This window comes from Dendrobates tinctorius, unplaced genomic scaffold (assembly GCF_039654945.1).
Source record: "Dendrobates tinctorius isolate UK_male_01 unplaced genomic scaffold, ASM3965494v1 ptg000071l, whole genome shotgun sequence".
NCBI classification, from domain to species: domain Eukaryota; kingdom Metazoa; phylum Chordata; class Amphibia; order Anura; family Dendrobatidae; genus Dendrobates; species Dendrobates tinctorius.
Window position 1 is genome coordinate 14457974 of NW_027361739.1, and position 17220 is coordinate 14475193.

The 17220-nt window shown below is 37.0% G+C and overlaps 1 protein-coding gene across 1 annotated transcript in view; it reads left to right on the top strand.

Annotated features, from left to right (window-relative positions):
* The window catches only part of R3HDML (R3H domain containing like), a 37645-nt gene extending 22766 nt beyond the window's left edge, over positions 1–14879 (top strand). The window contains exons 4-5 of the mRNA XM_073582421.1: positions 8620–8735; positions 10818–14879. Of these exons, the coding sequence (XP_073438522.1) occupies positions 8620–8735; positions 10818–10950 (249 nt within the window). The 3' untranslated portion in view covers positions 10951–14879. The remainder of the gene's footprint in view (positions 1–8619; positions 8736–10817) is intronic.
* Positions 14880–17220: the final 2341 nt, after the last annotated feature.

Genomic DNA, 17220 nt, shown 5'->3' on the forward strand with positions numbered 1-17220 from the left:
CTTTAATATCTGTGCAGTGTCATCTTTAAAAACCTGGGCTTACATTGGCTCGCCTTGGATATTCTGGAATCCTCCATCGGTACTGGTCTTTGAACAGGTGTGACGTCTTTGGTCAGCAAAGCAAGGGTTAAAATGACTCTTCCTTGCTAAACATAGCACCATAACCAGTCCTTGTCCTAATGCACAGGACATATGTCAGGGTTGTAGCTTCCTGACAATTACCTTATTGTTCACCAGCTTTACATCGAAGCTTTACAGGTGATTGAAAACCTCTGGAACTTGATAAGAACGTGATAACACCGTTCATCTCAGCATCATAGGATCATCGTCCTCTGGTTGTCAGGTTAGACACTTTAATTGTGACTGTCGGTGGTGGATACTGCACTTGTGACTGTCAGTGGTGGATACTGCACTTGTGACTGTCAGTGGTGGATACTGCATTTGTAATTAACACAGTCTATTACTCAGTAATCATAGCTTTGTTACCTTCTGGGATTTCTGGATCGCGGCATTCTTCTTCTTGCAACTGATAAAAATCAATGAAGTTTAGAAATGTGAACAGTCTTTATTAACATAATTTCAGTATCTTGCTTGAAGTCTTCATTCCCTATTCTATACCAAATCTGGTAATTTCCCTATCTCATAATATCACAGCGTACCATAGCAATCAGTAATATCCATATAATTATTATCAGAATTTGTATTGTATATGGATTTCAATATTTGAAATAATAAACCAATAATAAGTGATAATACATTATTATCCATTTTTTCCATGTGATAGAACATTTTTATGTCTTAGGTGTAATTACCTTTTTCAACCCATAGGTGTCACTGTGTTTTATGTAACCAGTGTTTTCATCTTTATTAATAAGGAATATATTTATTATACTAATAATATGTAGGAATGTATAGCCATGAACCAAAATAAGAATATATGAGTGAGCGAATGAATGAATAAAAGAATTGTTGCATATAACTCAGAAGTGAAACATTTTCTTAGTAATAGAACCATATAATTGCTATATTTAATGAAGCAATATTCTCAGTAGATATTACTTTACTAAATATTGGTGAAAGAATTAAAAATAATGAAAAATAAGAATAAAAATAAAAATAAGAATAAGGCCTTTATGTTGATGCAGAGTAGTTATGTCCTCAGTAACATATACCCTTAATATTTCCATGATCTGGATTATTTCATAATTGTCATAAACTTGTGTTACCAAAATATTCAAATTATGCAACTTTGCATGTAATTCCTCTTAGTGTAAAGAAATGACTCTTTATAATACTTGTTATTATACCCAATACTTATACCATTGTACCTTATTAATATTTTTTCCTATTAAAATGTGTGAAGAAGAAGTATTAATCAAATGTGATGATGTAGTCAGGATCAAAAACATATTTCCCCCTTAATACCAAAAAATATTGTTTCATGAAATAATTCATTTATCAAAACCAAAATTAAAAATAATTAATGTATAAATTATGTGAATTTATACTTGCTTATACCATTATTTGTCTGAAGATGTGTAACCATCAAAATTAATTTGAATATCATAAAATTATCCTTTGGAAAAATTAATTTAAATGTAGTTTAAGATTAACACACTTGGACAGAGAAGGAAGGTACACTATTCCCAGATGCAGCTGGTGAATACCAGGCTCTGTGCTGGTGCCTGTTTAAAAGAGCTAAAGCTGATAAGGAAAGAATAAATTTTCTTCCTAAACTATTTTCTATTTTGTTGTGCGATTGCACTTATCCACAATTAACTAAATCAAGAAATAATTACTATAGAAATACAGAAATATATGTTGTATAGATAATATTTCATTATATATCCTAATATTCTAATAATTTAACTGATCTGCATATTTCCTCCTAAAGATAAAAGCTTTTGGGGTTTTTTTTTTTTTCTCTCTTATAGAATCCTGAGGTCTCACAAACATATCACATTACTCGCTCAGCAGCTGCTCATACACTCAGTCACTGTCACTCAGACTGTGTCACATATTAACTTTAAACCAAATACCTCACATATGAAGGTGTGATGAATACACGTATTTTAACCCAAATTATCCTAATTATCAATGCATTGTAAACTATTTCAATTTAGTCTCTTAATATTTCTTTGAATATTCCCCAAATACACATGACATAAATATATATGTATAGCTATACTTGACATTTAGGCCTGGAAAAAAAATTCCATTGCTTTGCAAAAGTTGAGACCCCCTTTAAAATTCTTTTCCTAAGGAACAGGGACATAGTATACTGGTCTGGTATACTTGTATTATTAGAACAAGGTTCAAATTCCCCTGCTGTGGTTGTCATTCAAACCATGCAGTAAAAAAGCACACACCCAGAACATTTTAAAAAGCAATTAGTTATTTCCTTTTAAGGGTTAGATATATAAAATCATGCAATATTGCAACTTCCTGTGTAAATAAAGGCATAAATCCTTGGAAGAGAATTTTTCTCGATTAAGTCCTGCTTTGAAATGAAAATTCTAAGGAAACATAAAAAAATAAGGTTAATATCATATTCATATTCTAAATATTATTACTGATGTAGATTTTAATTTTCATTAAAAAATACAGTTCTACTATTTCTACTTCTACAAACACTCTATATATACTGTATGACTATGTATATATCCACAAACCATAAAACTACAGGATTATACTCTATAAAATAATTACATATAACTCACTAATTGTATAACACTGTTACACAATATATATTACTTTTTCTAGCCAATTCCTACACCCATACTTATTTCTCTGCAAAAAATATCCTGAAAGGTTCTTGCCATTTTAAAGCTGATAGATTCTTGGAGCAGAGTATTCAGTTTACAGGCCATGATGTCACTCACCACCTGTTTCTGTCTGTTAAATTCGGCCATCTTTGTTACAGAAAGAAAATCAGAACTCATCATTTTTCTTAATTCAATTTGTGTCTTTTCGGTGTTCTTTTGCATCATTCCATATGGTTTATAACAAACATGTGATTTTCTTTTTCTTTCTTCGTAGATTTGATTTTGGGGAAATCTCATTTTAGAAGGTTTTGCTAATACCGGCTTCTGATAAGATTTTACTCTGCCTGTCTTTACAAAATTAGCACAATTTACTTTCCTCTCACGATTCTCGTGTTTTCTGGCAAAATCAAGGGATTGCGCACATTCAAACAATGAATCTTTTTGTGACGCAATAACACGAGATGCAGGATTTAGAAACCAAAATTTGCTTACAAAACTCCTTATGAGGGACGGTGTTTTGACATTCTCACTCAGCATTTTGTACAAACGTTCATATATGGACATGAACGTAAAAATACATTCCTTCCGACCAATCCTTAATTTTTGAAGAATATCAATATCTGGATGATTTTCATTTGATGAACAAAAAATGAGAATTTTTAATCTGTCTTTATCAGTTAAATTCTCATGTGTTTCACCAGATAACTTTAAAGACAATCTCCTTGCAAAATTTACAGGGATCCACATTTTGAACAACTGATTCTTCTCCTCGTTAGATAAATCAAAGTTATCAGAACAACTTTCAAAGATCTCAGAGTTTCTACAGACATCTATTTTGTTGTCATAAGCAGGAATTATTTGGCATATTTTTATCAAATTCTTCCTCACGCTACTTCGGATTTGGGCCTGTGAGTCTTCTATTTTTAGTGGTACGTCTTTCCCTTGTACGTCCTCTACGTCAGTTCTGAAGTCTCCTCCTACTTCTCCATCTTGTTCCACGTCTGCAAGGTCACCTTCAATGGCTGCTACAGACACTTGATTACAGTCAAACTCACTAACTTTACAGCCAATCTCGAGAACATCACAACAATCATTTTTGGATTTCTCTGACACAGATCTATGAAATATATCTACCATCTGTAGAATATTTTTTAATCTCTCTCTTTCTCTATTGAAAAACTTAGAATCTAACCTTTGATTCTCGAGTTCACACTCGGCATATAAACTTAACCATAAAACTTCTGAATTAGATTTGTCTACAGACTTAAATTTCAATTTACTCTGCTTAGCAAGACAATTAATGACATCCATTTTATCTTACCTTGAAATGTCTCAGCTCCTTTGATGGACAACGCTGGGTTCCTGTCTTCACACGTCTGGCTTAGGTCTGGTACTTTTGGCACTTGTAGTACTTCTCAATCTATCTGGTACTTCTTACTTCTAGGTTCTATGTGATTCTTGTAAGTAGTGGAATTCCCGATAACTTGCACATATGATTTGACGTTAGCAAAGTCCAATCCCCCGTGTGTGCAAGTTGAGGGAAATCCGCAAAAAAGTACAAAAATTCAGATCTGGCTGGCTCTCCAATGTAAAATAATGCATATCCTGTAAAATACTCAGGACTAGTTACCAGATAAAAATATAGTGGTTTATTTGGATTCTTCCATCAAAGAAAGGTTATTACAGAAAAACAGGTGAATAAAAATAAGTGAAAGAGATATTGTCCATTGTTCATAGCAAAGCAGCATGTATTCTTCTTCTCTCCGAGATCCTGAATAGCAAATGGCTGCTGTGTCTCAGTTCGGCTTCTCACATCGCCGTCAAGTAATATACCAGCTGTTATGTCATGTCATCTTGCGTCTGTCTCTCATGATGGTGAGGGAAGAAGAGGAGCGACCTCTACAGTTAGCCATGAATTATATACGTCTCCTAAAGCACGTGGTCTCTACATATATGGAGCTGTCTTTCTACCATGAGCCAAGCTTAAAAATAGCCTATGTCATGTAAGCTAAAGCATTCTACAGAACTGGGTCTTATAAGAAATTAACGGATTATTAATATTTAACAGGAGTTGTTGTGAATTAACTTTCTGGCCTACCTCTGGTTACTAGTGAAGGTAGTGGAGCTGGTTATATTGACAGAGGGGTCGCGAGTTCTTTTTCCAGGCTCCCTCTGGTGGTTACAGGAGGTAATGGAGCTGATCTGATTAACAGAGGCCTGCCACCTGATAATGAGGAGAACGATTGGACATTTGGAGTTTCTGACTGGATTTAAGACAGCCGCTTCCCTCTATCCCTGCTGGTGATTTTTTCCTGCCTCCTGAGGTCTTAGTTTTCAGCTCAGTCCCTCACATTTGATTTGGTTTTGTCTATTTCAGTTTTGTGTGGTCAATCAGCCCCGGCTGGGGTTGTGCTGAATTTCCATCCTTATGTTACTGTTCGTGCCAGTTTGTTTTTGCTCCTTATTAGATTGGCCTCTCTTTGCTCTGCTTTCAGAATATACCAGAGTGCTGATATAGTGGGCGAAGTCTAGTGACTTCAGTATTTTTTCTATCAGACGTGTAGGGCATTTTTTGCAGGTTTTTTTGCGTGATTGCAGACAGTGTCTTTCCTTTCCTGTCCTGTCTAGTTAGTTTGGGCCCCATCATTTGCTCAGCCTATTTTCCTACCTGCGTTTGTATTTTCATCTTGTCTGACCGACAATATATGTTTGTGGGCTATCTATTCCTTTGGGGTCTGCTCTGGGGCAGTTTAGATTTCCCCTTTCTTGCTTTAGGCTTATTTAGTTCTCCTGCTGTTTCGAGGCATCTAGAATCATCGTAGGTACGCTCCACGGCTACTGCTAGTTGTGTGGATAGGATCAGGGGTCTGCAATACGCTTAGTTACCAACCTCTCTGGTTTTCTGTGGCTTAGCTTGGTCTTGCTTTCCTCCTCGGTGACCCAATCATAACAGGGAGTTATCCAAGAGCCTACAGATCTCATACTGCAAGGCAAAGTCTCCACAGATTAAGAATACACCACAGCAACAACGTTCACCACACAGCACCAATACCAAGCGAAAGGATCTAAAAAACTGATTTTCTACAGGATCTCAGTCTATGTTTTTCCTTCAGGGAGTTCTGGCTACCATTTTTTAAAGGTGACACAATGAAGTAGTCTGCTACATGGTATACTACGTTATTGTTTCTGGCTAAGAAAAGGGATACTGCCATATAGAGTACAAATGAAGTCTAACATGGCAAGTTTTAGACTCCGTTTGCCTACTTAAAGTCAATGGTTCCATCATGAACATGTCTGAATTGCCGTTTTTTCGGGATTAGGATAGACGCCCATAACTGAGTCAAGAATAGGGTAACTGATAGTCTTAAACTAGCTTTACTTTGAGGCAAGGCGGCTCATTATCATATCTTGCTTTATCTTCAGCATTCAGTTATCACTACTTATTACTAATTTCAATTTCCCTGTCCAGTGACAGGTTCCTAGCCACACAATTTGAGCTATTTTTGTGTTGAAGTTGGCTTCTCGCCCTTTTGAAGGTCATGGAGACCCACCACTTTTGCAAACAGCTAATTTTTCAGCAATCTTGAACCTAAAAAAGAATAGAAAACATTTGCTTTGGCTTTTGAAAATAAATCGTCTTGTAGGAATTATAAAACTTCTATTATTTTTAAGCTGTTTTTTCTTCCTTCAGATATTATAACATCAAGTGAAAAATAAACCATTACAACAATTTTATTGCCAAAGAGCAGGAATATGAAATCATCAAGTGCAGATCTTGACGCACAAGTCTTAATCCTAGGTTCTGTGGTGGGTTTCATATAAACGTATCTATTGCAGTGTTTTTGTTGGACCTACACCTCCAGCCCGCAGCTGGGTCTTCTGCCTCTTAGCCCTTGATTAACAGCTTCACTTCTCCAGACCTGCTCTTGAAACTGAACTTCTGCTCAAGGATGACAAATCGACAATTAGTCTCTGTGGACTCGTTAACGTCAATGGAGATCAAGTTTTGTTTAATTTGGGTTTTATGTAGGAAACCAACCGCAATGGTTAGAATCTGAGTGATGGATATCTTCTTATTTCACATTATTTAAAGGAAAAATATGACATGGAATTTGGAAAATCAAAATCAGTCCACACCCCCAACCTACAGTGTGCCATTTATAAAACAGGTTTGTTTTTTTGTGGCAGCACCAGTGCAGGATTGTGACTACTTTTTCTACACCTCATAAAGCTAATAGGCTTTAGAGAAAGGAGGTTATAAAACGAAATTAGCAAAGGAAAGGGAAAGAAATCTATGCAGAGGAATAAAAATTAACAAAGGTCAAGTTAGAATTTTCGGGAGAACCTAATGCAATGGACGCTAATAACATAGGGCTAAAGGATGAAACAACACACAACAAATGGCTCCCCTGAGCTCATCAGGCCAACAAGATGGGTCATTTTAGAAGTAATTTCAGCTCCTGCCTAGTGATCTTCACTTTTCACTTAAGAGTTTGTTCACACATTGCTTACCAAAATCTACACAGGTCTACACAGTTCATGCATGTGAATTGGTTTTAAACAAGCTCGTTCACACGTTATGGAAAGTTTGTGCACAAATTTTTGTCCAACTTGCTTAACGAAGGAAGTAGCACCCCACTTATTCCAGTGGATTTTACATGGAAAAGCAGATCAATAATCCTTATTGAATGGGGCTAATTATTACTTGCATGCCAGATCTATAGCAAATCATACTGTCTATCTGTGACGGAAGGAATATCATTCACAGATTGCTGCCACAGATACTGTAGTCAATACAGATGGGAAACATGCCCTAACCTACTTTATGTCTGATTTAGCATTTAAGTGGGCCAGTGATCAACACAGCTATGTTATAGCTAGGGCACAAAGGGCAAGTTCCCACTTTGAAAAAGGAGGGAGTCTGGGAGTCTCCATATCCAGGATGATTGTTGTGATTTAGTCTTACCAAGAAATAGCTAGTTATACATATGGGAAGGCTATACACTGCTCTGCTCTTGGTTCCCTTACTTCTCCCAAAAATGTGAACTCCAAAGTAAGCTCTGTAATCATATTCAGCTAAGAAGAGTCACCACATTGACTTGTCTCCATAGCTCCCATTGATTTAAGTGAAGAGGACATCCTCCCCTATATACATAACTGCAGTAGACTTCCGTGAAGAGGACATCCTCCTCGGTGTATACATATGTGTATGTATGTGCTCTCTGTATACGTGTGTGTTATGTTTATATACATATGTGTGTATAATATGCAGTGTGTGTAACATACAGTGGTTGTGTCACATTCTGCGTGTGTATGTATGTGCTCTGTACATACATGTGTGTGTTAGTGTATATATACATATATGTGTATAACATATAGTGGTTGTGTCACATGCTACGTGTGTATTTAGTATCCATTTTTATAAATACCGGCATCGCAGACGAGAGTTCATTGGTGTAAACATGTAGACAATTGCCCAAAAAATGAGCAAAATGATTCTCATTCAACAGGTGATTGGATTGTTTATTCCAGAACAAAAAGTCTTGTTTTCAGCAGCACATCACCCGGTGCAGACTGCAGATGTGCGGCTGATCACATGATGCAGTATGGGGACAGTGAGTGATTCGCTGCCTGTAAACCCAGCCGCCACTGTCTATGTGTGTGCAGCTTGTCAGACTTGCTTCAAAAACGTTTGATTAATTAAAATAGTCACCTCTTTGATACACAGAGCCTTCTGTTGGATATAGTTTTTCGTCTTTGAGCCCAATATGTGTTTTACCATAATAATATATGGATTTTACAAAGGACTCTTATAAGTTTATTTTCAAAATTATTAACGTGTCCTGTTTTGCAGATGGTGTGGGCATCGTCCAATAAAATAGGCTGCGCCATCAACACTTGCAATAACATCAACGTGTGGGGAAGTACGTGGAGACAAGCTGTCCTTCTGGTTTGCAATTATTCCATAAAGTAAGTGAAAATGTGTCTTTTTTCCATTTCATCTGAAGAAAATAAGAAGCTCACATGAGCTAATCATAACAGAGCAATGTTAACCCTGGTACATGAGGGGTTTGTGAACAAGGCCCCTTTTATTCATTTCTGCTACCTAGACTTTTCGGTGAGGATTCAGAAATGATACAAGCAGGCTTCCAGAGTTTCACACTTAAAGGGGTATTCTCATATTTGGAAGTAAACCCTTATACGTGATGGTTTAACCATTCTGAAGACTCTCATGTGAATGAAGCTGTGGTCAATCACGCGCACTGAAGGTTTTCACACCTCCACACACAGATCCTGAATGAGACACGTATTCTCCTTTTTATCTGCCATACCATGCCATCGGCGTGGGGATATATTAGCAACCAGACCCACCCATCTCTTTGACTGCTTTTTAACCTTGCCCTCATACTCCCTATTAATTCTCTCCACACTACACGTGCTGGAGCCTGCTTTCCCATGCTTACATCACCGAGTCTACCAACCTCAATGATACATATCTCCTCTCGCCATCTTACACCCTTTAATGGGTTATTTCTAACAGTAGGTGTTAATTTGCTTATCGATGGAGGTCCAGCAGCTGGAATCCCACCAATACCAAGAACAGGGGCTCTAAAGTACGTACCCCTTTGGATCAGAGTGGATGATTGTCCATGGGAATACTAGAGATGGCCAAGTACAGCACTCTGCTTTCTATGACAGTTCCTTGAATAATTAATCAATGAATGGCCATAGCTTCATTCTGACAGGGCATTTCAGACAAATTTTTTCGATTAGTGGCGGTCCTAGTGGTCAGACTCCAACTGATCAGCAAGTTATCAGATTGGTTGATAGCTTCCAATTTTGTGAATAACCCTTAGTTATGAAAAGTCTTCAAATTTATATTATTGCACATAAGGCACAATATTGAAGAAGCTGCATTCTTGCACATAAGGACAGTATTATAGTAGTTTTATTATTGTTCATAGACGGCAGTATTATAGTGCTTATATTATTGTTCATAGACGGCAGTATTATAGTGCTTATATTAATGTTCATAGACGGCAGTATTATAGTAGTTATATTATTATTTATAGACTGCAGTATTATAGTAGTTGTATTATTGTTCATAGACGGCAGTATTATAGTAGTTATAGTATTGCTCATAGACGGCAGTATTATAGTAGTTATATTTTTGCACATAAACACAATATTATAGTAGTTTTATTGCTCTACATAGAGAGCAGTATTGTAGTGGTTATATTCTTGTACATAGGGGCAGTATTATAGTAGTAAGATTCTTGTACATAGGGGGCAGTATTATAGTAGTTACATTTTTATACTTAGGGATGCAGTATTACAGTAGTTATATTCTTGTACATAAGAGGCAGTTTTATGGTAGTTATACAATGTGTCCGTAAAGTCATGATGTACTTTTGACCAGTCACTGGAAAGCAACAAAAGACAATAGAAATGTGAAATCTGCTCCAAATAAAAGGAAAACTCTCCCAGTTTCATACCTATTCAGTGCAGTTTGATGTGGGCTCCATTTGTTGCCCTACACACATCCAAATGATAGTGACGTTCTTGCCACACACGGGTAAGGACGTCTGGTGTAACAGAATGAATGACGTCTGTGATTCTGTTTTAAGTGATTAATGTCGATGATCCGTTCAATGTACACATGTTGCTTCATATAACCCCAAAAGTAAAAGTCTAAGGGCGTCAGATCTGGGGATCATGGTATACTTGTATACTTTCGTGTGACTGGTCAAAAGTGCACCATGACTTTACGGACACACTGTATTTTAGATAGGAGGCAGTATTATAGTAGTTATATTCCACATAGGGGGACTGTTGAAGTTGTTATAATCTTGTTCATAGGGGCAGTATTATAGTAGTTATATTGTGCAGTATTATTGTGCATAAGAGCACTATTATAGTAGGTAGCTATATTCTTGTGCATAATGGACAGCATTCTAGTAGTTTTTTTAAAGGGCACCTCTCTTTATCAAAACAAGCTTCTTAATACATCACAACCTTTTTATCAGTAATACCTTTGTTTTATCTTTCTAGGGGTAATTGGATAGGAGAAGCTCCTTACAAATTGGGAAGACCATGCTCGGCCTGTCCCCCAAGCTATGGAGGCATGTGCAGCAACAACATGTGCTTTTCTGGTGTGAAGTCCAATAAGCTTAGCTGGTTTTAGGTTTATGCCGGCAGAAGGTCCATATCTGTTCCTTTATTCAAGATGAATGTCTTATATTTGATTAGCGGAGGAAGAGTTGTTCAGTGTTGCGCTACACACGGCCAGACATGTCTTTACTACAAGCATAGTAACTCGTCTGAGCTATGTCACAATATGTGAAGGGGTCATGTTATACCCATCACCTTCACCTTGCACAGGACCTTATTATTATGATTAATCAAATGATAAGCTTTCCAATGGCTGCTTGCAACATTATGATGTCATTAGTAACCATGTAATTGCACAGAACTGTTCCCATATGGAAAAGCTCAGTGTCTATACACAATATTAACTTATTTAATCGGGCACTAAACTTCATGAAAACTGAAAGTTTCCAAAGAGAGAAAATTCTTGGAAATTGTCCCTTTACGGTTTTTTGTTGCATGTCCTATTAATATGATTGTTTTAGTCTTAAACAGCAGGACTTTTGCCTGTGGCCATTTCTGGTACTGCAAACAATGCAGTTTATGACTTATGTAACATCAACATATTCTCCAGTGTAGAGAAGTATGGACGGATTGTTATTATTCTCATCAGTTACTGTCCCCAATGGGATTCTAAATTCTCTATAAACTCATTCTTAAGAAAGCCAGTAGGCCAGCAGCATACTTTTGGTGTGGGGGAGCAGAGTACCTGGAGCGAACCGGTGCAAATACGTGGAGAGCATCACATGTCATGCACAGAACACAATAGTGGTGCTATTTTAGTAGAAAAAGACAGACCTCTTATTCAGACCCCATATTTAAACCCATCCCTTGTTTACAGGTGTTTTCCTTAAATAACATCATTTTTTAGCTATGGTGCTTAAAGGGGAGTTCTACCTAAATAAATTCACTGATGGTCATATATTATTATGTTTTACAACTTTTTAGAAAGGATAAATTAAGGTGTCATTTGCCTTTAAAAGCTTATATCATGGATTTTCAGTGTGGGGCATGTGTTAGTACTTTCATCTTGTAGGTTGTGGTCTAGGTGGTTCTGAACCTGGGTGGGTCATGGATTGGACAAAAGCGTTGATGTAAACTGCGGTAATTAACAATGATGTCACTAGGGCTTTGCAATTTGATGTCCCTGGTCCATTATAAATGAGTTGGTTATTTTACCCATGCTGTCACAGGAGCTGAGAAGATTGATTGGCTCTACTGTTATTATTATTGGTGTTGCTGCCTTCTTATAAATGTTTTATCAGCAGTGATGTTACCCTGACTTGTAAATAAATAGGTTGTATTTCTAGTGATGTCACTTTATTATAGACATTTTGGTCGCATAGTCAGTGATGTTATGGCCTTATAAGTTGAATGATTATATCATCGGTAGTGTCAGCTCTTCCATGTACATTAACTGGTTGTTTCAGTCCACCGGCTTGTATGGTCAGTGATGTCACTGCCTCTAATAATTCTATTTATTGTATCGGTGATGTCACTTTTTCCTTGCACGGTAACCAGTTGTATGGTCTTGCGATCACTGCCTGTTAAATTGAGTGATTGTAAGGTTAGTCATGTTCATGCATCCATGTAAACCAATTGGTTGTATTGTCAGTGATGTCAGGGACATAGCTATAGAAGGTATTTAAGGGATTGTTCTAGACTTTAAAGGGTATATCCAGGGCTGAAAAAAAACGTGCCTATGCATTAACAGGCAGGTAGTTGCCCGGGGCCTTTCTGCGGTCACAGACGTCCACTGGCATCACATCAACAGAGCGGCAATTTCTCTTTCTGCTGACAAGTCGGGACTACTGGTTTCGTGCTGATTGACAGTCGTCTCCCCACTGCCTAACTTGGGGAATCCGGCTGTCAATCAGCACGACACCAGTAGTCCTGCCCTTTCAACAGGAAAAGAAACTGCAGCTCTGTTGACAAGGAGTAGCTGAATCTCCAGCAGCCTCTTTTAGCAACTACATGCCTGTTAGTGCTTAGGCTCATATTTTTCTTAAATAATTTATATCCTCTTTAATCGATGGCCTATCCTTGTGCAACACTTGGCATAAACATAGGCCATCAATGCGACACTCGGCACCACCGCGATTAGCCGTTCCCGGAGTAGTCAGTGGCAGACGGAACTGCTGAGTTACGGATCTGCACAGCACATCGCCGCCAATTGTATACTGGCCTACTGATTCAGATAGGTGGCGGATGTGCAGTGCCCAGCCGCTGCCACTATACAAACTTGTGCTGTGCAACTTGGCGACTGAGCAGTTTCAGCCGGCACCGAGACTGTCAACACCTGAACGTCGAGGGTGCCAGGAGTCACACTCCCACCAGACCTAGATGGCCTCTCCTAAGGATAGGTCATTAATGTTAAAGTCCTGAACAACCTTTTAAGGTAGCAGTTGTACCTAAGATCTGGACTATGAAAGCTTCTAAAGTAATCATCAGTATTAAAAATGGCCCCTTTATATATTTTCCACCAGGGCCCAGAAGCTACATTTGTGTGATTTAACTTTTTGTATGGAAATCGACTAGATGTAGCGTCAGTGATGTCACTGCTTCCGTGTAAACTGATTGGCTGCTTTTTGGTTCAGCCCAAGTTTAACATTCTGAAGCGTGTGCACATCTGACCATTTTTGGCATTGACTCACCATTCATAAAGCTGTGAATTTCATATTTTTTTTTATACTTTTATTCACATATGATATTAGAGCACTTATATGTTTAACTTATATGTCAGCTACCCTATTCCCAAGCAGTAGACTAGAGTTCAGCCTAGCTGTAGTGAAAATGCTATTAGTTGTAATTACTGAGACGTAACTTCCTTTCTGATATCGCACATACCCATTTATTGTATTGATCATTTACACTATTTTCGATGTTTTATTGCTTTTTTATGTGTTATGACTTGTGTTTCAATGACAACTATTAAACAATGATCAAATCGTAGGTGATATGTAAATAAAGCACATTGCTAAAGGGGGGTCCCTATTCCAAAATCATAGCTGTTGTAGATAACGTCAGGATTTATGTGTTTATATAGCCTAGAAACTGTATGAATATAGCTGAAATTGGGAAATTAAAGTGTAACCACACCTCTATGTAAATAGATGAGTATACTAGTGCAACCATATACTTTATTATCAGAAAGAATATTAGTGGAAATAAGTGGCAGAGAAAGGGAGTAACACATGGCTACAGGATCAAACTTCATGTAGTACTTTCTAATCCATAACCAAGAAGATATAAAGGTCTGCAGAGCAGCTAAATGATAGATTCCTATAAAAAATATATAGGAAGATTGCAAATAGTTTATTTCTTTTAAAGTGATATATATGAAAGGGAGTGTAACTGCAGAATCTGACTACACTGGTAATCTCTACTCCCATTGACTCTAATGACGTTCGTCTGTGTTCGACGAATGCTGCAAAAACAATAATCAATTCCGATCGTATTCGGAACCGAATCCGAACAAATTCACTCATCTCTATAAGTATTTACAGAAAACATGGAAATTTAAACAGATTTCATGAGTTGATGAGAATATGGCTGCTTTCTTCTGATAACAGCACCACTCTTGTGAAGTGGTTTTTGTCTCTTATTGCAGCTAAGTCGCTTTTCACCAAAAACAAACAAACTGCTAAACCAGACACAACCACTGCATTAAAGTGGCGCTGTTTCTAGAAGAAAGTAGTCACGTTCTCCTCCATCTCATGCAACCTTTTAAAATGGGTAAATTCAAGTCAATGCAATATTGTTCTAATCTTGAAGATTTTTAACAAATGTGCCAAGATCCAAGAAGATCCATGCCTGACAACAAAGCGCAAATACCACTCTTGGCTGATGGACAGTTTACAGTTGTTTGTGTATATACCATTTCTTCTGTCGATGAATCTTGTGAAATATAGTATTGTATTGCTTCAATTCTGAGTGTTATATGTCTTAATAAAAAAAATAACAGCATGGACGTATATATTCATTCCCCTTTAAAAAAAAAAAAAAGAAAAAAACAAGTAAAAGACGTATGTTTTATTTATTCTATATTTATTATGGAAAAATACAGTTGACAACTTGTATAATGCAAAAGTGACTCACAATATGCAAACAATACAAATAATACCCATCATTTAAGATAATGCTTCTATGTATACAGTCAAAACAGAAGAACACAAAGATCTACATAAAATTAAATGTCAATGCAACTCCAAAGATACTGGAAATTATATAGGGAATTTAGAGTACGAGCCCCAATGGGCAGTGATGATAAGGTCTGTAAAGTGCTGCAGAATATGAGGACGCTATATAAGAACAGCATAATAAATAATAATAATAATGATAAAAAATAAATGAATATTAGAAAAAGAACCATAGTGTCACGATCCATTTTTCGATCGAAGTCAGATCTGGATCCTCATATATAAACTTTTTTCCTTTCAGGCCATCGAGGTTAACATCAGTTTTACCCCCTGGTGGCCGCTGGTGTAATTACATTGCATTGCTAAATGAGTTTTGCTTATGCACCTGGTGACCACTCCCACCTTCCTTTAAAAGGTCACCGTATGCTTCAGCTAACTGTTGGTGATGCTCTTCTTCTTTGGAGACCAATCAAGCTGGAGTCAGGAGTTGACTGTGTGCAGTGAACTTCAGCTATTACCTTGATCTGGTGCCTAACTCTGCTGTTCGGTGCATTACAGCAGAGAAAGCTAAGCTTTGTTTTTTAGTTGATTTAACCCCAAGGTGTCTGTTGTATCTTTTCTCTTGTTATATTGGTGCAGTTCACCTATTTCCCTGTCTCACCTCCTGGGAAGGGGGTTGGAGGTTTAGCTCAGGGCTAAACAGGAGATAGGGACAGGTCGGGGACTTGGGCCTCACTACCATCAAGTGTACCCCCAAGTTAAGGACAGTCAGGGCACCCCCTTAGCCTGAGGGGCAGTTCAGGGGCCCAGGTTCCTCGTCCCCTGTTTTCCCACACCTGCCCCGTGACACATAGAGTTCTGTCCAGGTTTTGTCATTTGTGTGAACTCAATGATTATCAAACAAAATAACATACAGTAATTACTACTTTGTTCATTAGCTTTACTTTCTTTAAAAGTAATTAATAAATTTAAAAAAATGAAGTCACAAAATAATTATGATAGATGGAAATATAGATTGATTGATAGACATTAGATAGATAGATAAATAGATAGATAGAGTGGACAAAGCCTTTTGAATATAAAAAAATCCCTTTTTAAATTTTAATTGATAAATAAAAATAAAGCCACAATATTCAAAACAGATAGATATAATTTACAAAGGTAGAAATGGTATAAATAGATAACCCTGAAAATTGTTCCAAGAAATAAAGTATTTCTGCCATAAAATTATAGCAATTACACATTTTGTTATACACATGTTTATTTCCATTGGTACAACACAAAACAGAAAAAAAAGGCAAATTGGACATAATTTCACACAAAACCCCCAAAACGGGCCAGAGAAAATTGTTGCCACCTTTACAAAATTGTGGGTAAACATCTTTGTTTCAAGCATTTGATGCTCGTTCAAACTCACCTGTGGCAAGTAACATGTGTGGACAATATTAAAATCACACCTGAAACCAAATGAAAAGGGGAGGAGTTGACTCAATCTTTGCATTGTGTGTCTGTGTGTGCCACACTAAGCATGGAGAACAGAAATAGGAGAAGAGAACTGTATGAGGACTTGAAAACCAAAATTGTTGATAATTATCAGCAATCTCAAGGTTAAAATTCCATCTCCAGAGATCTCGATTTTCATTTGTACACAGTGAGCAACATAATCAAGAAGTTTACAACCAATGACACTATAGCTAATCTCCTTGGACATGGACGGCAGAGAAAAATTGATGAAAGGTTGCAACGCAGGAAAGTCCAGATGGTGGAGAGACCTGGAGCATTTTTAAAAGAGTGGTCTGAAATGCTAGTTGAGATGGTGTGGTTGATGGTTATATGAAGTGATTGATAAAAGTTATTTATTCCAAAGGGTGTGCATACAAATATTAAGTTGAGTGTGCCAACAATTTTGTCCCACCCATTTTGGGGATTTTGTGTGAAATTATGTCCAATTTGCCTTTTTTTCTCAGTTCTTTATGTGTTGTTCCAATACACACAAAGGAAATAAATATATGTATAAGAAAACGTGTAATTGCAATAATTTAATAATTTTCTGGAACAGTTTCAAGGGTGCTAACACTTTTGGCCATGACTGTATGTATGATTTAGAAAAGTAGAAATGAGATGATAGATAGATAGATAGATAGATAGATAAATAGATAGAAATCAAA